General features: G+C 38.3%; 1 protein-coding gene across 1 annotated transcript in view; it reads left to right on the forward strand.

Moving 5' to 3' along the window:
• The window catches only part of SUGCT (succinyl-CoA:glutarate-CoA transferase), a 327908-nt gene that overhangs the window by 96329 nt on the left and 204041 nt on the right, over positions 1-27538 (forward strand). The window contains exons 10-11 of the mRNA XM_086468093.1: positions 22276-22347; positions 27285-27382. Of these exons, the coding sequence (XP_086324219.1) occupies positions 22276-22347; positions 27285-27382 (170 nt within the window). The remainder of the gene's footprint in view (positions 1-22275; positions 22348-27284; positions 27383-27538) is intronic.

Below are 27538 nucleotides of genomic sequence, written 5' to 3' on the forward strand. Positions count from 1 at the left end.
TGCTTTATTTCCAGTAGACTTTCTTTTGTTCTTCCTCATACCCTGCCCCTTTTATCACATACATTTTGCCATTTTCTTTTTTCCCTTTTGGACTGTATCATGTTTTAAAATACATTTAAGGTGCATTAATTTTCTCTTCACTGTCATTTTCCGTAATTTTATTAGATTTTGTGCGAAAGTGCAAGGCCTTTAGCTGCTGACCTGGCAGAAAATGCAAAGATGTAGATGAGCCAAACGTCATTAAAGTCCTTCTGTCTAAAATTAGTGTCCCATGCAAGTTTTGTGCTCTCATAAATAAAATAGGACCTGTCAGTTTAGAAAAAAAAAAAAAAAGGCATGTAGACTTCATGTGGACTGTGCAGCCTGGTGCAATTTATTAAAGATACCGTATTGCAAGATGAAATAAAATATGAACAGGGACTTTGAGTTTATCTGATAGTTGCATGAATTAGGTGTTTCAGGAACAGCTAAATTTTTAATTGGTCAAGCCAACAATGTTGTCTAGTGACATCTGTGTAGTTACAGCAGACAACAGAATGAATTTCAAAAACATAGAAATGTTAGAAGCTTGAGTATAAGAACATTAAATTTAAACCAGAATATTGAAGAGTATAGAAACTATACTGTTTAAACAGGAAGGGAAAAGATCCAAAGATAAACCTTTATCAGGCTCTCTAGAGAGTAATATTTGGTGGGAGAACGTTATATCACTGTACTGTAAAATCCTAAGGACTGCAGAGGGGTCATCAGTGTCCTTGGAACTGTTTCCATGTAATAGTGTAGCATAATTCTGTATAGTGAAAATATTGTAAGTACTTTCCCTAAACTGGTAATGTAAAACACTAAAGCTTGCAGCTTTGGTAGCTCATAGGAGTGGCTACTGCAGTGGATTTTGATTGCTTATGTAAGGGAGTATGCTTTTCTTAAAATACATCTCATTACATGTTTGTGTTCTCAGTATCCAGGTAAACTTATAAATATAACTCATAAACAAATTATTTCATGTGAAGTTGAAATCTCATTGTCAGAGTCCTGATTGAATTGACTTAGACAGGCAATCAAGTCTGACCTTTTAATTTCAGAGCCAGCTTTATGTTCTACCAGGAGAGAAGTATACAGTGGTGAAATCATTCACGATACTCTTTTCAGCCTCATGGGATGAGTATGCATATAGGTTTCCAGTCCATGCTGAAGTTAGTCATAAATAGTGTTTCATGATACAGTAAGGAATTCGTAAAATGACGTAGCTATTTTTGTAATTCATGAAACGTGTGTATCAAAATTGATTAATTATTAAATGTGACAGGTAAACTTTTATTAAGATGGTGACTATAGAAGTGTCATTATTTGATCCAGTGGTCTAATTATATTGCAAAAAAGCATTTGAGTCCTCACAAAAGTTTTGACAGCTGTGCAAAAATCACGTTCTGGAAATATTTATCATCGAGACTTGATGATAATCTGCGAATTTAAAAATAACTCGGGACATGTAACATCTTGGGTTCTGTGGCAGCTCTGGGTCTTGCTTAGGAGTTGTATTATGTTGTGATTGTGTGAGACACTGGGCACCTGACCCATGGTGAATAAACTGATTTGTTTTTCAGAGCAAATAATGAGCAAAGAATGTGTAAAGGGTGTTTCAAACTCAAATTTTTTTGTCTAGGCTTTTGGTTTTTTAAGAACTGTAATATTTTACTCTGACAGATTTCATTTGATTTAATTTACTACTGGATTTTCTCCAGTGATACAACTAGCCTCAAAGAAGGCCTGCTTTTCTCTTGAAACACTGTCATGAGACTATTTTGTAACCACCCTATTACTGGGAGCTATGGAAGCAGCATGTGTGCGAAGCCAATGGAATTATGCATAGGAAAGATCCATGCACATAGATACATTTTACTAGTCTGTGACTTTCTGTATTCCTTGCAGACTACAGTTACATAGAAGTGTTTTGTTTTAGTTTTATGTCTGGCAACTCACACTTCTTCCATATATTCCATATCTGATATATATCCTAGGGGAAAAAAACATTCAGAACATCTTTCTATCAAGGTTGGTGCACCTGTGATTCTGAGCATCCCCAAAGCTAGCTGGTACTTCGGTCACGACTAAAGCGGATCAGAAAATCCAGCTCTGTACCACTCCCTACTGAAGTCAATCTTTCTTGTTTTTGACTGCAGCTCAAAATGATAAGCCTTTTGAATTCTGAAGGCAAGTTATAGGAGAACAAAGTGTAATGGAATACAATCAAATGAAACAGATTGTAGCTCTTAATTTACTAAGATTAAAACTGTCCCAATATGAAACACACACGAATCTGTTGTAAATTCGGGATACTTTGAATCATGAAGTTGATCCAACCCAGTAACAGTTGACTCAAATGTTTCTTTAGTTAACGCAAGCAAGACACTGTTATTTTTTTGAAAAAAAATAAAAAAAAGTTAAAAAAAATTACTGCACATCCCCTAATCCTCCTTCATAAGATAAAAATGTGGCAACATTTGCTTTTGACTATTGTTCTGTGTATCTTTTGTGGTGTTTTCTTCCAGTTGACAAACAGGGCATTTGGGTTGACAGATTTTTAATAACCTTTCCATCTCACATAAAACTCATATCACATGGAGACATGGAAAAAGATGATCTTTGCCATTGCTTCACATGCTAAGCTTGGCTATACTTGAAAGCGTTGCCGGCGTAGTTATATTGGTTAGATGTGTGGGAAAAATCACAGTTCAACTGACATAACGATATTGGCAGAAGCTCTACTGTAAACAGTTGGACTGGAAGTGGGGTTACTTTCCTGGCATGTAACTACTTCAGGAACTCAAATCGGCTTTACCAGCAAAATAACTTTTCTGACAGTGTAGGCTGTTCTCCCACTAGGAAAACTTCCTGCATAGGTCTGCCATATGTCCCCTGTCTGGAAGGTCTTGGATTTGTTTCTTAAGCTGTTGGTAGAAGTAAAGTGTTAGGACATACGTAACTTGCTTGGCTGCTGAGGAAAAACAAAACATGAGGGTGATCAGGTGTGCTTTCAGTGGTATTGTTGGTTTATAGCGTGGCAGAGTCGGAAACTCCTCCTGTAGATGGCTAACAGAGTACCTACTCCAAGGAGACAGGGATTCACAGTTTAAGCAGGAGCAAGATAGTATTTTCAAAAAAACATTAAGTCTAATGACACCTTTAGTCATTCTAGGATACGGTTCTCTAATTGTTCAGTGGAAGCGTCCTTTTAACTAAGATGCATATTCTTGTACAAGATCTGAAAGTATTAGCAGAAACATATTTGTAAAGAATATTGAAGTGAGTTTTCTTCTAGATTTTTCTTGTCATCTTGACCCTCAAGTGTTCGTAGCTCCATTTATTTTAATAAAAAGAAATAACTCCAGGCTTTCATGCCAATTTGGATTACTACATAAACTGTTGGTTGTGCTTGTTAAAAAAAAAAACAAACAACAAAAAACCAACAAAACCCAAAAACTGTCAAAGTTTATCCTGAAGCAGATGAGAGAAGCTGTGTTAGATTAGAATTCTTTTGCATAGCTGCTGATCAGCCATTTGTTTAAATGTCTCTTGTTTAACATAGCCCGAAAGGGTGGTTGAGATAAATGAAATAACAAAACCTCATTTATTTTAATAAAGTGTTAACATCTTACATTCATATAAATGTTTGTGTAAATAAGACAAAACTAGAAAGGGGCTAGAACATTAATTCTTAAATCAGTCTTTGCCAGGTTACATCAGTTCTTGCCATCCAACAGCTATTAGTGCTCCAGATTAACAACAAATAAAAAAAGGTTTGGTTTTTTTTTTCAGGAAGGTTCCTAAATAGTGAGAATACATGAATCGTTGCAGCCATTGGTATCCTGACAGTAGGGTGGCCAATGACAACAAGGTTATACCTCTAGCATGGAAGTATAGTATCTCCAGAGCTGGCTTGACTATGGCAAATCTGTGTGGGAAGGTCTTACTTCTCTGAAGTCTCCTGTGTAGACAGAAAGCATGCTTTAATCTTAATGCTAAATTTAGCTTCCTTCTGAAGAAAAAAAAAAAAGTTATGTTTCACATTGTACAATAATATTACGCATTATGGAAAGCAAACCAATATGGATCTGTTCTTTTGTATATTGAAAAGAAAGATCCAGGCAAGATAGGTATTTTTTAGATGACAGAGTCAAATTCATTCTGCTTACAAAGTCTATTTTTCCCTGAAGAATGCAAAATACAGTAGAAATTTGTTATATAGGTTATTTGCACCTTAGTCTATTTCTCCAGCATTATTGATTTATGGGACTTGGATATTTAAAAGCAATGTGAATATTCTGTGGAGCAATAATGCATTTTTTTTTTTCCGTTTCCTTTATAGGATGTTTAGCCTTTTGTTTTAAACTTTTGGAATTAAGAGGAATATATAGAGAGCAATAGATAAAAATTACTGAAAGCTGGGGAAAAAAACATCTAAAAAGCAAAATATCTTTCAGGTCTTAATATTCTTTTATTTATTTAAAGTTTAGACATTTCCTTTTGCCATCTTGTTTATTTGAACATTTAAAAAAAAAAGTTTATCTCTGATTATTCTAGTATTAGGAATATACAAGACTCTGGCATCTGTGTGGACCCTACAGATGGTCAGAAAACATTAATGAAATCAAGTGAAAGCCGAATGTGGCAAAATCAAGAAGGTAGTCCTCTGAAAATGTGAGGTTATCATGTGGCACTGTATCAGTAGCTGCAGAGGAACCAATCCTTAGCCTGAAAGTCCTCTATGCTCCTACCAGGAGGTAGTTGTTACCTCTCAGAGACAAAACCTGTTTTGTTCAAATTCCTCTGGAAAATGTGAAGTTCTAAAACTTTCTGTATTGTAGAATTTCTCACTAATAACTGATCAGTTTATCTGTATTCATCTTAATTTTCTTTTTTGTGCACCTATATTTTACATTGCCAGTATTGTAATAAAAAAGAAAACATGAGATTGATGACATAATTAGGCTGTACAAGTTGGTTTTGTTTCATGAAATGGTGTCTTTTTATTTGTTTGTTTGACTGTAGTAAAGTCAAACCAGTTTGCAATGGCTTGAGAATCTGGTGCAGAATTCCAGTCATGCAGTCTTTATAAAATGAGAAGAACAAAGGGGCTTGGTTATGCTGCTGAAGGTTTTTTCCAGATATCCTTTTCTCTTTCCATTTGAAAATAATTTAGAGTAAGTTTGGGGAATCATAATATTGCAGCCTTTAATCATAAGCATGCCATCTGATGCAGACATGGGTGAATGACATTTAAAAAAAAAATCCACTTCTTTGTTATGAATCCATTATCATTCCATGGGAAAAAAAATTGATTCGTTCAGCCTTGAATGATATCATAGCATATGTGGTAAACAGCTAGATTTGGATGATGTGTTACTTTGTGGCATCACTCAGGGCTGTATCATTGTATGTAAACACTTGAAAGAAAAGACCAAGTAAATTCACAAAAGGCAAGATTAAAACACAGCTATTGTTCTCTGGCTTAAGATCATAAAAGGAAGGAAATACATAGTTAAGAATCCAAGCCTCAAGTATCTGGGCACAATGCAGTGCCAGCCTTCATTTTATGTAACTGTACCCTGTTATGAGTAGACATTGGTGGTTTGATCCTGAACGATGAGTTACATTGCTCTTAGCAGCTGAAACCAGAAAACTAATTTTATTTTAATGCTTGCCTTTGTTTGGTGAATAGACTTTTTGAAACAGTTGTAATTGTTTTCTTTTTGTTTTCTTGCCAATTGAAATAAAACAAATCCCTAATAAATATTTTTTTTTTCCAAAGTTATCCTTAAAACTCTGCTATGCAACATTCAGTTAATGGACAATGGAAATGGGAAATTGTGAAGGGAAGCCAGTGTCATGCTTGGATTTCAGGAATGTTAAAAAAATCGTGTTAAGTTATAATGGCTATAATCCTGTAGAAGCTTGATTTTAAAAAAAAACCCAAATCCCGAAACACTTAACTGATGAAGGAAGTAGTTAATAGTACTATTAACACAGTAATGAAAGTATTACAGGGTTTTTTAAGTATCTGCAATTAATTGAATTTGTCTTATTTTCCTTAAAAATTTCAATTTTCCCTCTGATTCTTAGAAATTGTAATGACGGTACCAGAAACTGCTTTATAGGATGCCAGCCTGTGGATGCAAAATGCAGAGAACAACAGCAGGGCAATGACATATTTTATACATTTTAGCCTAAGGCCACTGCTTCAAGGATTCCGAAGGGGAGGATTAGCAATTTCTAGTCAAGTCAGGGAAAAGCCTTTAGCACTGTAAAAGCCAGAGGTGACCTGCCAAGCAGTCAGGGAGTAGAATCCAGTATCTGATAAGATGAGGCTGACTTGAGAGAAGGATGGTTGTAGTTTTTTTTCAGAGGTATTTTGGGTTTTTTACTGATAGGAAGAAACCTCAATGGTATGCAAGTCACTTGCACCTTTTGTGTCTTTGTTTGAGATTTGGAGGGATGCAGAAGGCAAGAAGTGGGAGGTGAAGAGACAAAAGTCTAAAATAATGTAGCTTTTTCATAAGAGATGGAGCTCTACTCAATTTTGAATGGTAGTTTAAATTTTCTCTTGAGTAGAAATTACTAAAGGTATGGGAAATTCACACTGCAGATAAAACTAGTCTCTTGGGTGTTGCAGTGAAATGGAAAGGTCCCTGACCCACAGTCTGAAAAATTACATCCCATGAGACAAGGGACCTGTGTTGTTCAGTGATAAATCTTTTGCTCTTCAGTGTAACTGAGCATATCGCTAAAAAAGATTTACACATGAAAAAGAAAGGTCTGGAGACAGAGGGAAAAAGAAAACTGCTTTGTGAATATGAATAATACTGCTACACTGAACAGCATTGATAATAGCTATGTAGAATGATAGCACCATGGTAGACCCAAAGTACAGTTCATCCATCAAGATGTTGCTTCAGAGAGTTGCTGAATGTCGGAGTTTCATGGCTGGGGATTTGGCAGTCCCTTCTCTACTCTAGTTTTCCTGTAATTTCTTTAGTGAAGCATTGATTGGGATCGTGCCTTAGAAAGGGAAATCACCCATTTTTCCGTCTCAGTGCCAATCCTTGGATTCTTCAAATATTCCCTGACATACGTATGTGACCTTTTGATTTCCCCTCTCTGTCTATGAAACTGAGTTCCAGGACTAGGGATTTCCCTCTGATTCTCTGTTGCAATCTTTTCCATTCATATTAAGAGTATTTTCTTTTCTGTAGTTGAGATAGACCTGCCTATGATGGTATCTTTTCATCTGCTCCACGTCTTGGAGTTTTTTGGGGGATTGGTTTGTCGTTGAGTTTTTTTTTGGCATAGTTTCTGTAAAGTGTTTTTACCATGAAGCACCTGCTTGTTAAATACGTATGCAAGTCAGATGAGTGCACTGTGTCTACACTGGCACTAGGTTAAGCACAGAAAGCTCTACAAGTACTTCACTAAGATGCATACTATATGAGTTTTTCTGCAGTGTATTGTGGGAAAAACTTTTCATCCACAGGCCACTATAAAAAAATGTTTTTAACTCATCTTACTAAAGTACTTCCATGGCTTTTGTTCCAGCTAGTAGCAAGGCATGGATCCAGCTCTAGATGATGATATTTTCCATCTGTTGGCATGAATGCAACTCTCATTTTAGGAAGAGCAGAAAATTCTGAGAATGAAGTGCAGTGAAAAGGCATTTCAAGAGTAGCTTGTTGCCCTAAGAAGTCAGCAGCATGTTTTGCCAGGTCTTCTGTGTCGATGTGTAGATATGGAGGCAGCTGATGCAGGTTGAGTAGCTGCAGAATCCTCATGCATCTTCTTGCACATCTGGCACAGCTTCTTCTGCAACGTGGAGGACAGCCTCTTAGACGTTTGTAAAGCGCTTACTTTGCCTGTGCATAACTAGAACTTAGGGATGAAGGGGGTTGTCCTAGGTTACAGTGTAAGATGTGCCCCCAAAAAAGTATTCTATTACCATCTTCAGGAGCTGTTGAGACCAGGTGGGGCGGTGCTCCCGGCCTCCCCCCTCTGGACTATCTCCTGTTACTGGGCACAACAATGCCTTATCGCCTGACCTATCGATAACTCGCTCCTGGGCTATCTCCTGTTAATGGCCCATCAAGGAACTGCCTCACGACTCCCCATCCCATTGTGAGATGCTCCGCCTGGGGGGAAGGAGCCAAGCAGTCCATGCTAAATAAAAACTGAGATCTCGAACACCCTAGCAGCCTTCTTCCACTGGATTCCCAGAGGAGTTTCCCCACCCCCCCCCCGGAGTTCCAGAGGACAAGAGCTACCTACCTACCACTGGACCTTCGGAGGAAGACCAGACCCTTTTACAAGATCGCTGCTTCGACAGAACTACACCCATCACTTCAGGAGGACTGCAGCCACCATCTTATCGGACTGCTACTGCCACCCTAACAGGGTGTCAGGTTGTATTTCTGACTCTTGTCAGTGTAAACCAGTGGGTTGTTTGTTTTCTGCCTTGTGTTATATATATATATTAGTAAAGAACTATTACTCCTATTCTCCATATCTTTGCCTGAAGGCCCCTTCATTTCAAAATTATAATAATTTGGAGGGAAGGGGGTTGCATTTTCCATTTCAAGGGAGGCTCCTGCCTTCCTCGGCAGACACCTGTCTTTCAAACCAGGACAGGGGTACTTACCAATACCTAGGTGTGTTGCAATCCTTTACTGCTACTTTACTGTGACTTGTTTTTTGGCCAGTCCTTTGCTGGTGTCCAGAGTATGGAATTATGTATTTCAGTGACTACTTCAAAGCCAGAGGGCTGAAAAATGTTGATTTCCTTGAAATAACATCTGTTTTTTCAAAAGAAAGTGTAAGATGTCTGTTGAAGGCACAAATTTGCCCAGCCTTCATCCAGAAAGGATAGTTTGCCTGTTAGGCAAGCTGAGGTCATCCATGAATGGGGATGTGGGGGAAGAATGTGTGACATAGAGGTAACCTGGAGATCCTGTTTCTCTTTTTTTTCTTTTTTTTTTTTTTAATTTTTAAATTTAGACAGCAGTTTGCTTTTCTGCCTCCAATGTAGAGTCACTAGATCCACAGTTGTTTAATGGACCTAGACTGTTCTCAGCCACCCTGCCTCAAAAAGAAGCAGAACATGAGAACACCTTGCAGCAGAAAATGTGTGTTCTTGGCAGTATATAATTACATGCTGTTGGTATGATTTGGCCAACTGAGACAAAATGGCATGGCCAACGAAGTTTTTGGACGCTAAAGTCCCTATATGACTGCTTGCTTTTGAAACATGCGAACTTTGTGACGTACCTGAGGGGAAGCAGTGATGGACTTCATTAGGAGTAGACTGGTGCCTGTAATCTGTCTACGGGCTGTTTATGACTATGTCCATACGAAAAAAATTAGCAGTGTTAGAGTTTGTGTTTTATTTCAGTCTAAATGCCAGCTGGGCCAAGAAACTGATCTTCTGAGCACTGATCAAAACCTTTTTTCCAAGTTTATGATTACAGCAATATTTAGCTCTCCAATCACGATAAACTTTTTTCCTGTGTTCCTGTTTGGTACTTGCCACTCCTGTGCTGCTGTAGAAAACAAAGGCACTTGGATTACAATTCTTCTCCAAAAGGACAATCTTTGTTCTTCCACTCCTTGATTCTCACCTTACATCGCATTTTAAGAGCCTTGGTTCCTTAGCAATTTTCCATAGACTCTATATTCATCTGTTTTAGCCAGTAGGGTACAGAACAGCATGAAAAGCATGCAGTGATTGTTTATGGAGAGCCAGCCACTGTGTTTTTGCTTGGGAAAATTAAAGAAATTCAGTCTTAGGACGGAGATACTAGTCAGAATTAGTTATGTGTTTTTGCTTTGATTATTTAACATGGAATGATGGTGATGATCTATCTGTAGATGATTTTCAGGCTACTGATATGCTCTACGCAGTGACTATTTAATTTTCTTTTAAGCTAAATCCATTAGTATTCAGTGGGTTAAAATGTTCCTTAAATGCTAATAGCTAAAATAATGACCTCTCAAGTCATTGCTGCCACTAATTCTACAGCTATTACTATTGGTTCTAGCTGGAGGAAAACTGTTGGATAATTTAAAACAATAGTAATTTTCATAACAACAAATCATATTATGGTTCCTCAGAACATAAAACAACAGTTCATCGGATTAGGTTGTCCTAGTTCAAGAGTTTAAATCACTGCACACTTTTTTGCCTGCTAAATTCTTTCCTTTCTCTTCCAAAATATTCATGTCTAACTTAAATGAGCTGTCAGGTTTAGAATGAGTACACCCTTTTTGAATCAGGTATTTGCTTATTTCTGTGGATCTAACAAGGTTTAGGAACTTCTGCATCTGTTATTCAAGTTCATTGCTGGTCCATATTCACAAAATACTTCTCTGCCAAACCCCTGTCTCGGACATCTGTCTGTGGACACTTGTGTGGAAAGTGCAGCCTGTGATGCAGTTGGCAGAATGACTGGCAGCTGCGGTTGTTCGGGTTCACAGAATTCCTATCCCTTCCTTCCCTTTCTTATCCGAAGAGGTGTTTTGCATAGAAGAGTTGTCCAGGAAAATGTTCAAGCCCTCTTTTACTATTTGCTACTTCTGTTGTCTGCATGTGAGCAAACATGATCCCAGGTACATAATAATAATGCTTTTTCTTTCCTTTCTCCTGATATGTCTGTGCCTTTCCTACCTCATACGCAACCCTTGTTTTAACACATTCATGACATGACTGCTTTCTGATCTTTCAGTTTGCATTCTGCTAACCGATATGAGAAGGGAAAGGGAAAAATCTATCTCTGCCTCCTGAAGCTGTCTGTCTTTCTGCGAACTGTAGGTGGTATTTTAACAGTGTAAATGTAATAATAATCAGTGGAAATCTTGATTCCCTTCTGTTTGCTGTCTAAGTTCATGATTCTTGATGTCAACAGCAGACTAGCAGCACAGGGTTTTCAGAAACAGCCAAGTAGGAGATGACCACTGCTGTATAAAGGGATGTATGCTGCTGTCTAAATAGGTATTACTGAAATACCCCTAGATCCCAGCCTGAATACTATTAGCAGTGTATTCATTGTGTATTGCATTTTACAAGTATCGTTGCACTTGTATCAGCTTTAGAAGGGCTGTTAGGAAGATGGGGCTCAGTTCATGTCCTGCAATCCGTTGAAAACCAGGACAAATGCGAAGGCCGTTAGCTTGAGCTGGCCTTGGTACTTCTGCAGAGTCTCTATAGAGGAACACAAATTGTCTAGTTTAAACCTTGAAATGCCAAAACACTCCGGGTAGGCAATCATATGCCACCATAGACTTCCTGTTATTTTTCCCGATTGATCAGGTTTTACCACAAAGAAGATTTTGAGTAGGCTTTAAACTTCTGTGGGTGGAGGGAGAGGCTGAACTCCTGTTTTATACATTTGAAAACCAGGGTTTTCTTTGTATGTGAAATGAATACAAACCTTATTCTATAGGACCTTCATTTTCATTTGGAAGCTGAAGTCTAGTGGACAATCATATGCCCACTTTTTTCAGTTGATTTTTACATTCTTTACAGCAGCTTGAGGTTGCTTTGTTTGCTCACTAGGTGTCACGGTTTGAGGCTGGGCCGGCCACTAACGAATGACAGACACTCTCTACTAACCCCTCTCCCCTCCCAAAAGGGAAAAGGAGAGAGAACAAGGGAGAGAGACTTTACGGTTTGGAAAAGAAAACTAAAACAGCTTTAATGGAACAATAACAATAAAAGAAAAGATAATAATAAGAATAAGGAAAAAAAATGAAATATATACAGTATGTACAAATATATACAAAACCAATACTGAACCCAACTCCCCCCCACCCTGATGACAATACGTCACCACCACACCGCAGGGCTGGCACTGGGGCAGTCCCAGGCTGGACTCGGCAGCAGACAGGGACGGGATGCAGGAGCTGGACTCAGGCACTGGATTCAGGGATTCACGGATCAGTCCTCCTCAGATGTCGGCCATCGAAGAAGAGCGAAGGGGCGAGACCCTCATGATCTCTCAGCTTTATACTGAATATGACGTCTATGGGATGGAACACTCTGTTGGTCAGGTTTGGGCCACCTGTCCAGTTCGCTCCTCCCTGTAGGTGCGACTCTTTTCACTCCTGGCACCCCAACACGGAGTACAAGATTTAGCAGTGACCTTGGTCGCCATAAGAACAAGTATAAGCAAGGGCCTCTCTGCGTACCATTCCTTGGTACGAACTATAAACACCAGGTCTTATCACTGCTAGGAGCAGTCACTGTCTGGAAAAACATGCTGCTGTTTCAGAAAGTGCTGGTAGTTAGAGGAGACTTAACTGAAAAATTAAAGCACTAAAACAGAATTAGTTCTGATTTAGCCCAAACCAGGACACTAGGTGTATTTTGTTTTAACTTGTACAGATTTTGAAAAGAAAAAGACAAATCTACGACAAAGTAACCTGCTCGGTTGATGTGGGGTGAGTGGTGCACATTGTCTCGCTGGATTTCTCCAAGGCTTTCAGTATGGTTCCCCACAGACTCCTCCTAGAGAAACTGCTGTGATATAGTCTAGACAAGTGATCTGTGTGGTGGGTGGGGAACCAGATGACAGATCACACCCAGAGGGTGGTGGTAAATAACTGCTTTTCAAACTGGCAACCTGTCACAAGTGGGGTCCCCCAGGGATAAATATTGGGCCCAGTGCTGTTTAATATCTTCATAAGTGACCTGGATGGTGGGATCAAGTGTACCCCGATGAATTTTGCTGATGATACCAAACTGAGTGGGGAAGTGAACACTTTGGAAGGGAGAGCCACCCTGCAGGAAGACCTGGACGGGCTGGAAGAGTCGGCTAACAAGAACCTTATGAAGTTCAACAAGGACAACTGTAAGAAAAACATAATCCAGGAGTGCAGCATGGGCTGGGATCTACCTGGCTGGGGAGCAGCTCTGTGGAAAGGGACCCGAGGGTCCTGGTGGACAACAAGCTTGATATGAGTGAACAGTGTGCTGCAGCAGCAAAGAAAGCCAACAGGATGCTGGGTTGCATCAACAAGGGCATCACCAGCAGAGACAAAGGAGTCATTATCCCAGTGCATTCAGCCCTTGTCAGGCCACACCTGGAATACTGTGTTCAGTTTTGGTCCCTGCTGTACAAAAGAGATGTGGACAGGCTGGAGAGGGTCCAGAGAAGGGCCACAAAGATGATCAAAGAACTGGGATGCCTGCCGTTTGAGGAAAGGCTGAGAGAATTGGCTTTGTTCAGTCTTGAGAAAAAGAAGGCTTAGGGGAGACCTTATCATCATGTTCCATGATTTAAAGGGTGGCTACAAAGAAGATGGAGACTCCCTTTTTACATGGAAAAGACAAGGGGTAATGGGTACAAGTTACTCGTGGGGAGATTCTGATTAGATGCAAAAGGAAGATTTTTTTTCACAACGAGAATAATCAGCCATTGGACACTTAAGATTCAGCTGGCCAGAGTGATGGGCCATCTTACCTTGACCGTGTTTTTCCCAAGAAAGGTTGGACCAGATGGTCCTTGAGGTCTCTTCCAACATGATATTCTGTGATTCCATGAAGTCAAGTAGGTGGAGAAATATATTATTTGTCTAAAAAGTCTTGTGCTTCAGTATGTAACTTGTGAAAATTGGTGTGACTCCCTGGATGATGTTCACTAGTGATCTTTCCCACTTACAAGCATGGCTTTGTCAATGTCTAATAAAATGTCCAAGCTTTGTAACTGTGAAAGGAAACATATATTGGAAGGAAATTAAATGTACCACTATCCCACTGTTACTGAAAGCTGTCTCTGTTCATCTTAATTAATGTAACAGTTTAAATGCATTTTGTTACTACTCTCTATATATTATTTTTTGGTACTGTTATAAAGGAATATTATTAAATATCCTAATGCTTTCATTTGCACCCTGGGGGAAGGAAGAATGGTCTTACAAATCCACACACCTCTTCCTCCTGTTTGATGCTTCTTCCCCTTCCCCAAGAGTAGCAATCAGATAATCAGCTTCATATAATCGAGGGACAAGAACCTTGTTTCTGTGAAAGGTCATTTCATAGCCAACTCCAGGGAACGGTGGGCAGGCAGACTTTAGGCTGTCATCAGGGGTGCAAGAGCAGGCTAAGCTGCTGCCAGCAGCCGGTTTTAGTCCTTCCCAGCACAATGGCAAGTCTGTGTGCCGGTTTGCTGCTGCCCATTTGATGCCAACCCCAGTGTCACCAGAAGGCCATCTGGATCATTAGGAGACCAGCCCTTTGACTTGGGCAGCTTAACAAAGAGAGAGGCGAGAGCATGATGAAGGCCAGATGCCAGGCTGCTCCTCCAGACTTTCTGGCACCATCCCTCAGCCCATAACTGGACTGGGCCCCTTGATACCTGGGATAATTTCTGTGACAAGGTTCATCTGCTCTTTATGAGATGTTCATTTGTACTGGAGATCTTTGCTGTTAACATGTAGACTGTAACATGACTGTGCTATGGTATAGGGACAGCAGTAGCTGGGTAGCTTTAAACTTACTTGACTACATGTGACTGACTATGATTTAATTGCAATGCCATGTGTACTTGCTTCGGTTTAGTTTCTGTAAATTGTTTATTATGAAAATATGTAAAATAATATGTGCTTTTTGCAAAAGACTCCAGCAGAAGCAGTGTATGTTCGTACTTACTTGTCAGTTGACTGAGGTACAGTGGTGCTGGTACAGTGTTCAGTATCAACTTATGGCAATTATTTGTGGCAGAAATGCAGTGATTTTGCACTTTTTCTGATGTTGCAGTTTTTGGCAGTGGCAAATATAGTCATGGCTCAACCTTTTAAATGGCTACTGTGGTTTGCAATTGGGCGTTTCTTTAAGAAAGTGAAAAGTAAGGGTTTAAATTGACAGTGGAAGTAAATTGGCTGATTGTGCCAAGAAATTAGAACTTTGTGACACTGAGCAATCTTCAGAGTCAGAATCTTGCCCTAAATAAACCCAAAGTCCTAGGATTCTCCCATGATTAAATCAGAATTGTCATTTGGGTGTTCATACTCTCTTTTATGAGAGAACGGTTGGCCCTCAGCCACCCAGAGCCAAAAAAAAAGTAATTATGACAGCATAAGGCAAGATGAAACCTCAAAATAAACCTAGCAATTAATAAGAATCAAGTGTGAATGTTAAAGAACAGCATGATGTACCTGTGAGTGGAAACTAAGTTGTCTTTTTTTCCTTTTGAATCTTCAGGGGAAAAATGTGAGAACCTTTTTGAAAGTTGGGATTTTCTATTTCTCCTTCTTCTGTCTCCTCCTATTGCCTTCTCCCACCATATTATTGGCATAGCTATGTCCGTCAGACTTTGGTGGGGATAGAGCGGTGCAAGGAGATTATTTTGTACAAACATGGATAAAATTTGATGTAGATTTTAGGCTGTGATAATAGAAACACACTTACGCTGTGTTGATTCTCCAGAACAAGTTCTTTTATAAAGAATAGTTAAGTTTATTATGCAAAAGCACTCTACGAGCCATAGATGTAAAGATCTTTGTTAAAAAACAAAATAGTACCTACTACCATGCAAATTTCCTCAGCTCTTTCTCAGTAGATAATTTGACTTATTAGTTCTTAGAATGAAAAATTGGTTAAATATTGGCTACCATAGTTTTAAGTTGACAAAACATGTAATGTTCTAATTTCTGATTTTAGTGATTTTCAGACTATAATAATTGGAATGCTAAATTTGAGGTAGATAAAAGATTGTAATTGCAGTAATGTGATATTATATTTCAATATTTCTCAGACTAATTGGGAATGACAAAAAAATTAGAGAAAACAGAAGTCTGAATTTTATGGTTTTAAGGAAACCTAGTATAAATTTACAGGAATGTGAAGAGGAAAGGGACTTCTGACTTTATAGATGGATGTGTTCCACTCATCAATTTGATCCCTTGCTCTTCTTGGTTGATTAATTGTCAGAGAAACTCACAAATGGTTCAGCTCGGCTTTTTGAAGAGCCTTCTTTATAGCAGGACATTAAGTTATTAGGACTTTTAAGTTAATAGTGCTGCCTGCCCAGTCCAAGTTCTGGTTTGCTTGGACTGACTGCAGCTTGAAATGCCAGGCTGATTGGCTCGGTGTTAGTTACCAAAAAGGTAGTCAGTATTACAAAGGTCACTTTTGGAAGTTGTACCGCTACATCACTTAAAGCTAAAGAGAAGAGAGGGAAAAATGACAGAAATAATGACACAAATCCCACTCTGATGATTTCTACTGAAAACAGAAATAGGATCTCACTTAGAATTAAATTCTAAACAGCACTCTTAAAACCTCATATTTGAGTACTCAGATTTTCCAGACAGCTATATCTCACGATTTTTGGAAGGTGTAAGAACTATTTGTCGTTTCTGCTTCAGTTATACCTGGAGGCCTGTATCAGGATCAGATTGTGGTCATGTGTGTTGTTTTTCAAAAGTAATGTTTTCATTGCATTGTTTTACTTTGAAAGTGAAACAAAAAACCCCAATGCTTACAATCCTAGAATTGGAAGAAATTGTGTGAACTATTGTGTGAGAATGAAAAAGGGTAAGGAAACATAGCTTAGATTCAGGCTTTGGAGAGATTATTATAAATGTTGAGAAAAATATTGTTGAAAAAATAGCTCCGCAGTGCCTTTTAAAATCAGTATGCGTCTCTTAATTCCCATATAAGTAGTAACTGACTGCTGTCTGTATATATACTTAAATGTTGCTTGCTGTATAAGACCTTGTTTGCTTAATTTCAGCCTAACTGAATTTTTATGGCTGTGCTATAAACCTCTTGAAAATAGTGGCTTAAATGGAAATGCTGACATAACATTAATTACACTGGCTCCAGTGTGATACTGTGATTAAAGTTTATTTATTTTGTATGTGCGTGCCTGTGTGTGTGTAATTTCATTGTTGAAGGACTAATGGAAAACTAGTGTGGCAATGGAGAATGTGATTCTGCGCCTGATACTTTATTTTTCAACAGCAAGGAACAGTTTTAATGCCAGTTTACAATAGCAGAGAATTTCTTTTTAATTGAGGTATTTAAAATTTTTGAAATTTGGGAAAGTGACAAGTTTCCCACTTTAAAGCTGTTCACTGTTCTTCCAGGAGTTTTTAAATGGCTTTTTGGGTGGCGAGGCTAGACGTATATTGCAATCACAGTAGAAAACAGAGAAAATGGTTTAATTTCCTTGCAGCATATGTTCTTTGAGATGATGGGTGAAAAAGTCTCGTCTCTAAAAATATGGGTATGCAATCCAAAGTTGGTGTTCATTGCACTACTGAATATGATTTTTGGTAAATAGTATTCCAAACTGATACCTTTAGATTGCAAATCTATTAGTTGTATCTAATCAATTGGGAAGTGAACAGTGCAAACATCATCTGACCAGAAGAAGAATAGAGAGATCCTGTTTCCAACGTATTTCTTAGGACAGTGAACTGGGGTTGGAGAGGCCTTGGTTGCAGTCTGTTCCTATACTAGGCAACAACTGAGTGAAAACATGATGTGGTCTGGAGAGCAGAACTAGGCTGTCCTGCTTCCTGAGTGAGCGTTGGGAGCAATACAGTATAATGCCGAACGTAGATATCCCTATTTGATGCTGTGATTTTTGTGTTAACTTTGTTGGCCCTTTCAGCAAGATGCATCAGAGCACATTTAATAGTTCTCATCTGCTTTGCTCCTGGATCAGTTGGGCAGTCATTTTTTTCTGCACTCACACATATAGAACTTGAAGGTTGATCAGAAAAATTGTCTAATGGATCGTGGGTTCTCTAGAAGTGAATGGTCTTTCTGGTGGTGGTCTGTAGTGTGCTTTCCTTAACATCAGCACCGGTGTTCTGCCTCATCTCAGAGACCAAAGTAATCATTCCCACTCTTACCATAAACGCCTTTCTCACAAGCTCATGACATCCAGTCAAACTTCTCTGCTCTGCAAAGGGAAATATTGCAGATATTCTTAATACTGATCTGTCTGGTAGACTGTGATAACTGTGAAGTTGCAGGAGAGTACATCCTGCAATGTGGCAGTGAAGAGAGCGACAATTAGTGCAGGTTGAGAAGACCAGAGGGAAAAAGTGAAATCTTTGTCTGGAATGCCGTTTTTCAGTTTGTTCAGTGAGAACATTCAGCATATATTAATTCAGTCCATGAAATTTACATTTTTTTATTTTTACCGTTTGATTCCACTGGAAGAGAGTGCAAAGTAGGCAAATAGTTTTAAAGTGTGTGGTCTTTATGATTTACATGTATTGCTCAGAACCACCACTGACCAAACTTCTTGATCTTGTTCCCATTTGTTACAGTAATTAAATATTAAGTTGTTATGAAATGATTGTGCTGTTCCCTTGAAAGAAAAAAGAATGATGCTACACCATGGTTCTGTGGTGCAGCTAATGCTTTATTAAAACCAATGTACAAAGGTAGAGAAATGATGTGCCAAGTTTATCCCATCTGGAAGGAAAGTAACTGTTCTGGATCTGAGGCAAAACTACTCTTCAGTGTATTTGGGAAGCAGTGTTTGGTAGGGTTGGAGAGAGAAAAAAAAAATCAACATATGCTGTAGATACATTTGGTTGGCAGAAGACAGCCTGTGTACAGGTCAGTCAAATCCCAAATACATCACCTTAATTACAGCATTTAATCTACACTAAGGCTAGAGAATGCTTGTCCTTGAATGACCTTTGCATTGAATCAAATGTCACACTGGAATCTTCGAAGTGTACTCGAAGACAAATTATGCAACAAATTAAAAGTAACATTATCATTTTCGTGTGGTTCCAAGGCTGCAAGAAACCAACTTTTCTCTTTGACCATAACCATTAATACCGGGGAAGTACTTTAAGCACATAAACAGAGACCTATGTGTGGTCACAGTGTTTTACTGAGTAATTACTCGCTGATTCTGTGAGTGAAGAAACTGCTGTAAATGGGAAGATGGAGGGGAGATGGTGTGGCATATGAAAATTAATCTCTTTTAAAAAGATGTTGGTGATATGTTTCAAAGCTTTGTTTGAAGATATTGGTTTAGCTTTTTCTGGTTTTATGTTTGCAGACAGTGTTCTAGGATAAAATTTAGAAACATGCTGAGTCTTAATGAGGTCCTGTAACATCTGTTAGGGTGAGGTGTTGATGCATGAACAGTGGACCTTGAGATTTGGCTTTGAACATGCATATGTTGATGTTGTGTACTATATCTCTTTCAGTGTGAATTTACAGATTATCTTCTTAGAAACCCCCAAGCTTTTTACACTGTACTGAAAAGCTGCACCTTTGGATGCTCACAATCTGTCTCTGCCTTTTCTGTGAATAAGACAAGGACTAATTTTTATATCTGGTTCTTGTTTATTGTCTTCACTGAGTAATGTCCTGTTGCTCAGGATACCACATAGGAGTAGCAGGTTAAATCATGCTCATGCTCTCAAGAATCATATCAGAAGGCCTCATTCGTCAGAAAAAGGAGAAGGGAAAAAAGACTTTTGCCTTGTGTGTGTAGTGCCTTTTATTGTGCTAATGTGAAATGATTTGATGTGATGGACAGCAGTTTATCAAAACAAAATCTCATTAAAATCTCTGTGCACTTTGCCCTTACTCTCCTTTGTATAATAAGATTGTGAAGCTTTCTGTGACCAGACAGTAACCTGTGGTAACCTGTGGTGTGCGTACATTTATGGGTGATGAATAAAACCATTGTTATCACCCTTAAATGTTGGCTTCAATATTGTGCTAACAACATTTGGAAGTTTCTGCTTTATCAGCAGCAATGACTGGCAAATAATCAGCTGTTTTGTAACGGGAAGCTTAAAATAGCAACCGAAGACATTTGAGTTAAGCTTCATGGAAAAAGACACTGCTGCATTTATTATGATACCATTTTTGTTGTGTAAGGATGACATGATTGTTGTTTTAGCTTTTTAGACATACAGTGTAATTAAGAATAATCAGTTTTCCCACACATTCCACAAAGCAACTGAAGCACACATGCTAATAATCAGGCCCTTAAATTTAGAGTGACTTCCGCTGCTGCACAGGCAGCCCACGGGTACAGATGCGTGTTTCATAGCGGTATGCAGCTATTGTGTGATTGCAGTCTTACAGAGATGCGAGTCTCAAAAGAAGTAAACTCTTAAAGATTTGCTCGTACTACTGATTTTAGAGTGCAGAGGAAGGGGATCTGTATATAAGTACATACATGTATGGTAGGCTTTGCAATCTGTAGCAGGCATCCAGACTAGAAGTTTAAAAGAATGTGTAAAAGAATTTATAATTTGTGTTTACTGGAAGTAGTAGGTGGTCGCACCAATAAAAACTACGTTGTGTTACATATGCATACAGGTACATGTAGAATTTAACCCATAATTTGTGTGAAATGTGTGTGGCTGGTTTTAGAATTCAGAGCATCAGCAAAGACAGGTCAGGATTTGGGCAGGGTGGTCAGAAAACAGATCTTGCTTGTAACTGAAGGTAGTAAGTTTATACTGACAGTTTTTAAAAGCCGTTCTTTTTTAGGGGGGGGCAGGGGGAAGTTTCTTACATATTCTTAGACCAGGCTCTGTCATGATTGTTTTAGACAGAAATCTGCATGAACAGATATATCTAAAAAATGTTTATGGATCCATATACAACTTTCTTTTCCGTATTCTTTTCCCCAATTTTTTCTGTGCTCGTTGCTTTCCTCAGTGTGAGTATGCAGTACCTTTAAATTATGCATGCTTATAGAATTTACTGTATTTGGGCCAAATCAGTGGGACTCTTTTTCTGTGTTTGGGACTGATTGTTTGCTTAATTTCATCTTTGTTTGCTAAGAATCCTAAACTGAAGCGCTTAATTAAATGTGTGAAAAAGATTGCAAAACTTTATCACTGACCACTACTATTTACCAGGAAATGAAACATAGCAAGAGCAAGCAAGTGATATCCTAACTATGTTAAAGAGTTACTTGAATTTCAGTGGACATAATTTTCCATAATTTTAAAGCTTTAACTATACCAGATAGTAAAAGAGTCTTACTGTGCATGTAGTTGTGCTGGGACAGTGGTCAATCCCCTCGGCATAGTTATATCTGTATAAAAGATTGCAAGTTGAAATAGCATATTCCTGTTTGTGAAGAATAAGCCACAGTGGCATGAGAAAATTTTTATTATTAAAATAAATCAGGGCTTATATTTGTTTATTATTTTACCAAAATTTATAGTAAGAATTCACATCTTTAAATCAGGACATGATAGCTCATAAAAAAAATGATTTCTGAGAATGGAAGATGAGTTTTTCTCTCCGCAAGCAAGTATTGCAAGGCCTCGTCACCATTAGTGCACCAGCCCATGCTGGCCTTTCGCACTGAAGACAAATTAATAGCGAAAGAATTTTTCCCAAATGCTTGCGAAAATTGTGTTTGCAACATGTATGGCTGAAACTGTAGTTACACACTCTTGTGTAAGGGAGAGTTGGGGAGAAAAGGGCAATCCGGTTGCATTACCTAATTTTAGAAGATGCCCTGACACAATGGTAAAAATTGAGGGTGATGCCATTTACAGATTTTCTTTTTTCCGGTGAAAATCTAAGTGGAGATAATTTAGACTGAAATGAAATCTGTTATGTCCTACACAGTTAAATGTGTTCACTGTGAAATGTGCTAATAAGGCCACTGTAATGAAGCCAAAATTAAAACATAAATCCTTAAAGCTGGAAAAGAATTTCCATTTTCTCCAGGAGCTTGATCTTGAGAGCACTGACCAAGGAGATAGCTTAGTCTCCAGCTGAAGAGCTGGAAAGATGCAGCATATCCCTTTCATCTCCACAAGAGTCCCTAACTTGTCATTGCTATTTGGCATTTGTTTTTTTTCTTCACATATTTGGTCATGGTCTGTGACACCTCAGTGTGGCTTTCTGCTCTCAGTCAGGCTGAGAGTGAAGCCGAATAAGTAACTCCTAGCAAGTAAGTGTTATTCTGTTAAATCTTTCTCAGGCCCTTTGAGCGTGGGATGCATTTGCAAAGTTTTGGGATGCCTCGAAACACATTTTCAGCAAATAAACTGTTAAACAAGATAACTTCTCAACTCTAGAAAAACTAGAAAAATCAAAAGGGCCGCATCCATCCTTGTGGAAGACTTTGACCTACTTTTATAGAACTGGAGACTGGGTCTGAGTGGAAATGCTTAAGGAAGTAATCTGAACATTATTTACAAAGTTTTCACTTAAAAGATGTGCTAACATTTTATAGTTTAGTTACAGCTTGTTGCCTATCTTTGTTCTTCCAGGCTTTTAAGACCAGGGATGGCTACATCGTGGTGGGAGCTGGAAATGATCAGCAGTTTGTCACTGTGTGCAAGGTAATGGTCTGTTAGGTAACAGTACAGAAATGTGTAATAATTTCCACTCTATTTAAAAAATGACTGATTGCTTCTTAATTTGCCTTTTTTTTTTTTTTTTTTTTTTGGTGAAAATAAGTAGCAAGTATAAATTTTAACCCTGAGGTTCTGGCTGGTAGTTTAGAGGACTGATATGGGTTCTGTGCTTTGCCTTTGTATTCGGAATACCCCAATTGCCAAACTTGTGGGTGTCGAACATGTTTTGAAGTCTGTGCAGCTGCAAAGCTAATTAGCTAAAAAATGAACAAGCTATCAGTCTTCTAGTTCTGGAATGGTGAATGTCATTGAAGTTACACTGGAGCCTTTTTCAGGAAGAAATGTGACACATTTTCTCCATAAAATACATAGCATGCACAGCTGTTAAGAAAGCAAAGCTAGGGGATGGGTGGTTCTTGTGCCACTTCAATCAGTAGCTGAGTGTGTAGTCCTTCTGAACTCTAGTACGTGCTGGTCTGTGCTCACAGAGAAACTTGTGGACTTCTTAGAAAAGAATTACAGGACTGTGGGCTGACTGGAACGGTGCAGAGATATGACATTGAAGAGCAAGTCTTCAAACAGGGCTGCTGTGTTCAAAATCTGGTATCTTCATTTTTGTGAACTGAAGGAACACGATGCTGGCGATTTTGTTTTTCACAGAAGGTAGCTTGGAAAGTCATAAGGTAGTTTTGGATTTTTCACATACTCTTTTCCTGTTGTTATACCTGGAATTGCTTTTCCCTGGAGAGTGAATAGATTTTAAAATACAGGGAGTTGTTGTATGGAAAAAATTGTTCTAAATAAAGTGTAGCAACATTCCAAACAAAAGACCCTGTTAACATGTAAGCTGGGACAAGAGAAGTTTTGCACACACCATTAGACAGTATTTATAAAAATGAGAGTTCTACCTTTTTCTTGCCGTTGTGGTTCTTCTGTGGGAACTTGGATATTTAACCTAAATTAATCACACTCAGGAAATTGAGCATTATTTTCCTCTGTTTGTTCATGTCAGACATTTCACGTTTCCAGGAAGGTTCACAACTAATAACTGGAATATGTAGTAAGAAGAGAGTACTGTTGTGATTCTCAGTACAATTTGGGGTACACATCCCCACCTTGCTATCTGGAAGGGTCTGGTTCCACTTCCTTGAATTGTCTCTCTCAATAAGTAACCTCTTCAAAGTTCGCTCAGTGGATTTTCTTCATACAGGTGTCCAACCACTACAATGTGGTTATTATCTTAACGTGAACGAAGACTGATGACTGAATAAGTGTCTGCCTGCCACAACTCAGTTTTATCAAAGACTTATTGTCTCCAAAGGGAAATCTTTCCAGAAAGTCCCAGGACATAGCTTTATCACCCAAAATGAAGACTTATGTACTGAATGCTGGTCATCCTGCCATCCTTGAGTAATTCAGAGCTGAAGATACGGCTCAGTAGGTTCTGACACCATGCTGTGAGCTAGAAGGCACTAAAAATTCAGACCATGCATTCACCTCACTTTAGGGTTCAGCTAAGAGACTTATGGTGTGACCCATTGCTACATACTCCCTCTGTAATCGGTAAGAACAGTGCCCCAGAAGAAAACGCAATGATTTCTACAATTTGTGTTACCTCAGAATCTGTAGGGCTAGTCTGCAGGCTGATGGATTTTTGTTTCATCCTTATAAAGGTGTTCTGGTATTTCTAGAATAGAAAGTAGGAGGTACCAAACATGGAAAAATTATGATTGCTCATGTTTCAAAGGGATTAAAAAAAAAAAAACCAGAAGAAAATAGTTCAAGTTTTGGATGGTGGTTAGATTTTTCTATAAACCAGTTATCATATTTGATTTTAAAAAGAACGGTCTTTTAACCTTATTGAGTTATTGTAGGTATGGATTTGGGCCGTTGCATTGTCCAGAAAGAGAGTGATGTGGAAGTCAGTGGAATGCTGTGAAAACCATTAGAGGTATGCTCTGGGCTAAGTCAAAGGTGATTTGGAACTTTAAGCACCGTGAAGGGGGAGAGCAAATAAAGGAAGAGGACTTTATTACAGGAAGGCCTGCAACACCCTAGTGAACTTTTAGTAAATACAGAAAGCACTAATTCAAACATCGGAATTGCTGTTAGAGAACCTTTCTGAGATGAGTTGGTGCTAAAAATACAGGCTGTATGGAAGCTGTTGCCCTGAAGACGCATACTCTAGAGATGTAACAGCTGGCTCAAGCTGTAAACAATTGCAAACATTCTGCTTCAACCATATCTTTTCAGGCAAGCAGAAAGAAAAAACTGGGATAATTCACTGTGATATTTTCAAAATCAAGACAACTGGCTGTAGCTTGCTTGGGGACTTGGATAATTGCAGAAAAACTTTGTAACACTGTTGGCTGAAGTGCATTTCATAGTGGTCAAGGTTCACAAAAGCACATCCTGATCTGTGGCTGCTTTGGTCTAAATAGGAATACTGAGCAAGAGTCTTCAGAAGACTGAGCTTCTGTGTGCAGCAAAGGAGAGTACAAACAGGTTTGCTAGTGTTGGGGGATAAAATGCAGAGAGCGGAAACTCTGAATGTGCATCTTAGAGCTTGAAGGAGGCCTAGAAACAGAGAACAGCAGTTTCATTCCAGGTGGTCACAGTGAAATAAAGAAAATAACATTGGCAACGTGATGCAGAAAGATGAACGGCACATTAATGAATAACTTCTCAAATGTGCATTTGTTAGTCACAAAAATTTGAGAAGAACATATATAGATATGCAGCTTTACAACAGATGGACTATTAAGTGAAAGCTGAAGTCAGTAACATTAATTAAAACAGTAGAAACTCCATATGATCATTTTTCATATAACTCATCAAACAGAACCATAGTTTTCTGATTAATTTCTTGGGTTTTTTGTGCTCTTATAAATAAGTATTCACTATCATTTACTTTGAAAAACCTTGCATGATTTCTCTAAAGCAGTGATTTGTAGTTCCAAAATAGCAGTATTAAAAAGGAGCTAATTCTAAGGGGGTACCAATATTAATGTTAAACTTTCAGATACAAAAAGAAGAACATTTTCTAAAGCCGTATTATGATATGTTGTGATTTTTATAAACTAGATTGTGTAAACATAGAAGGAAAAGAAAACATGCTGTGAATCTAGCATCTTCCTATGCTAGATTGCTAGATTGATGTTTTGTGTTAATTTGCAGATAAAAATCTGCAGAAAAGTTATACATGGTCATTGTTCTAATACAGCTTACTGATACCTTGGTTTCCATGCTTAGTTTTGTCACTCTAGGTGACAACTACATCAAAGGTGACTGTTTTGAATATCTTTAAATATCTGTTGCAAGAATATCTGTTTTGCTGATGGTTTTATGACATCAACAGCTATTCACTTGGAAGGGAAGCCGTATTCCTTATTTACTCCAGCAAAGTGAGGAGCCTTGGTCTGAACCAATCTCAGAGGAATTAGTAGAATTTTAGTTTTGAGGCAAATCTCAAAGGGATTGACACCAATCTGTGTATCACTTACATGTGGTAGTACCTAGGCATATGGATTCAAGGATGGACTGAACATGTTAGTAAAATAAAAATCCGCTGAGGATCGCTAAATACATAGAAAACAGCTCCAACTCAGAAACGCCCTAATCTAAAGATGGCTGGAGTTTGGATGAATATTAAGGAAGTGTCATATGTACTGGCCCTGTTCATCATAAAATCACAGAATGGTTTGGGTTAGAAGGGACCTTAAAGACCACCTAGTTCCAACCCCCTGCCATGGGCAGGGACACCTTCCACTAGACCAGGTTGCTCCAAGCCCCATCCAGCCTGGACTTGAACACTGCCAGGGAGGGGGCAGCCACAGCTTCTCTGGGCAGCCTGTGCCAGTGTCTCACCACTGTTCTTAAGCTCTTCCTAAGCATCAGCACTCAGCCACAAGTAGAGACAGGATGATGAGATATAGGGTCGTCAGCTTTGAGCCAGTACGGGGTTTTTTGTAAGCCGTCTTGGAAGTGGCCCTGTAAAAAAATGTGACATGTCAAGAATGATTATGACTCATCATAGGAAAAATTGATCTTGCACGTGTGAAGAATATGCAACAGCCTCTTTCTTTGTGAACTTCTATTCTGCCTCAGTAGCTGATGATGTTATTGGGGTATTTTTTTATTTAAATTTGGAAAACACAACTAATTCTGTTTGTGTTCTATATAAATAAATTGTTGCATAAATAGATAAATTATATAGTAAGTATTGATTGTCTACACAGCTACTCTGTCTCATAAGTGCCTCTACAAAATTCTAAGACTCATTCTCCACATTTAATTCCCTTTACAGTATAATTGACGTTGTCTTTGCATGATGATTAAATTTCTAATGTGACAGGTAGGAGTTACATATAGAAGTTCTATTTCTCCTTTAATAGAGGTTATACTACCAATTTTCTTTGTTAATTCTTTTGGAAGAAATCATAAAGAAAAAACTATGACATTTCAATAGAAAAATGACCCCCCCCCTTTTTTTTTTTTCCTTTTTGACAGAAATTACTGTAGTGGACAGAAATATTCTTATACATAGCTCTTCTCAGTGTAGCATATGAAGTACAGTTATATTTCTTATTCTGTGACATAAAACTTAGTGCAGGATAATCCCACAGATCTCTCCAACCTCCAACCTAAGTAATAACTTAGAAATTTTTTAGTGTTCTACAATAAGAATTTCTCCTAGCTAATGGTGAAAGCTGTCAACTAAGAATTGGATCTGCAGTTTAATTTCTGTCTTTCTCTGTACTTAACCAGGAGGCATTATCCTTTCTTAATTTCCTAATCTATAGTAAGAGATTAATGAGAAGTGGGGATTTTTGGAAAGCTATCTTAAATTGGTAATTAATTTTCTTAGCTATATAAATCTCTCCTGCCAAGCATGTGTCTTACTTGCCTTTATTTTTACTTAGGTCCTGAATTTGCCCGAAATTAGTAAGGATTCCAGATACAAAACTAATGTGCTCAGAGTCCAGAACAGAAAAGAACTTACAACCATATTGTCAACCCGGTAAGTTAATTAAAAGGGAAGAAATGACATTTAATCTGTTAATGCAAATAGTCATGTATAAGAATCTCTTATCATGTGAAAATTTTCCTTCACTCTTTTGAGTTACTTTACTTTTTAAAAAAAGTATTGAGATCACTTACTGATGTTAAATATAGT

The sequence above is a fragment of the Leptosomus discolor genome, chromosome 7, assembly GCF_034619465.1.
Source record: "Leptosomus discolor isolate bLepDis1 chromosome 7, bLepDis1.hap2, whole genome shotgun sequence".
Taxonomy (NCBI): Eukaryota; Metazoa; Chordata; class Aves; order Leptosomiformes; family Leptosomidae; genus Leptosomus; species Leptosomus discolor.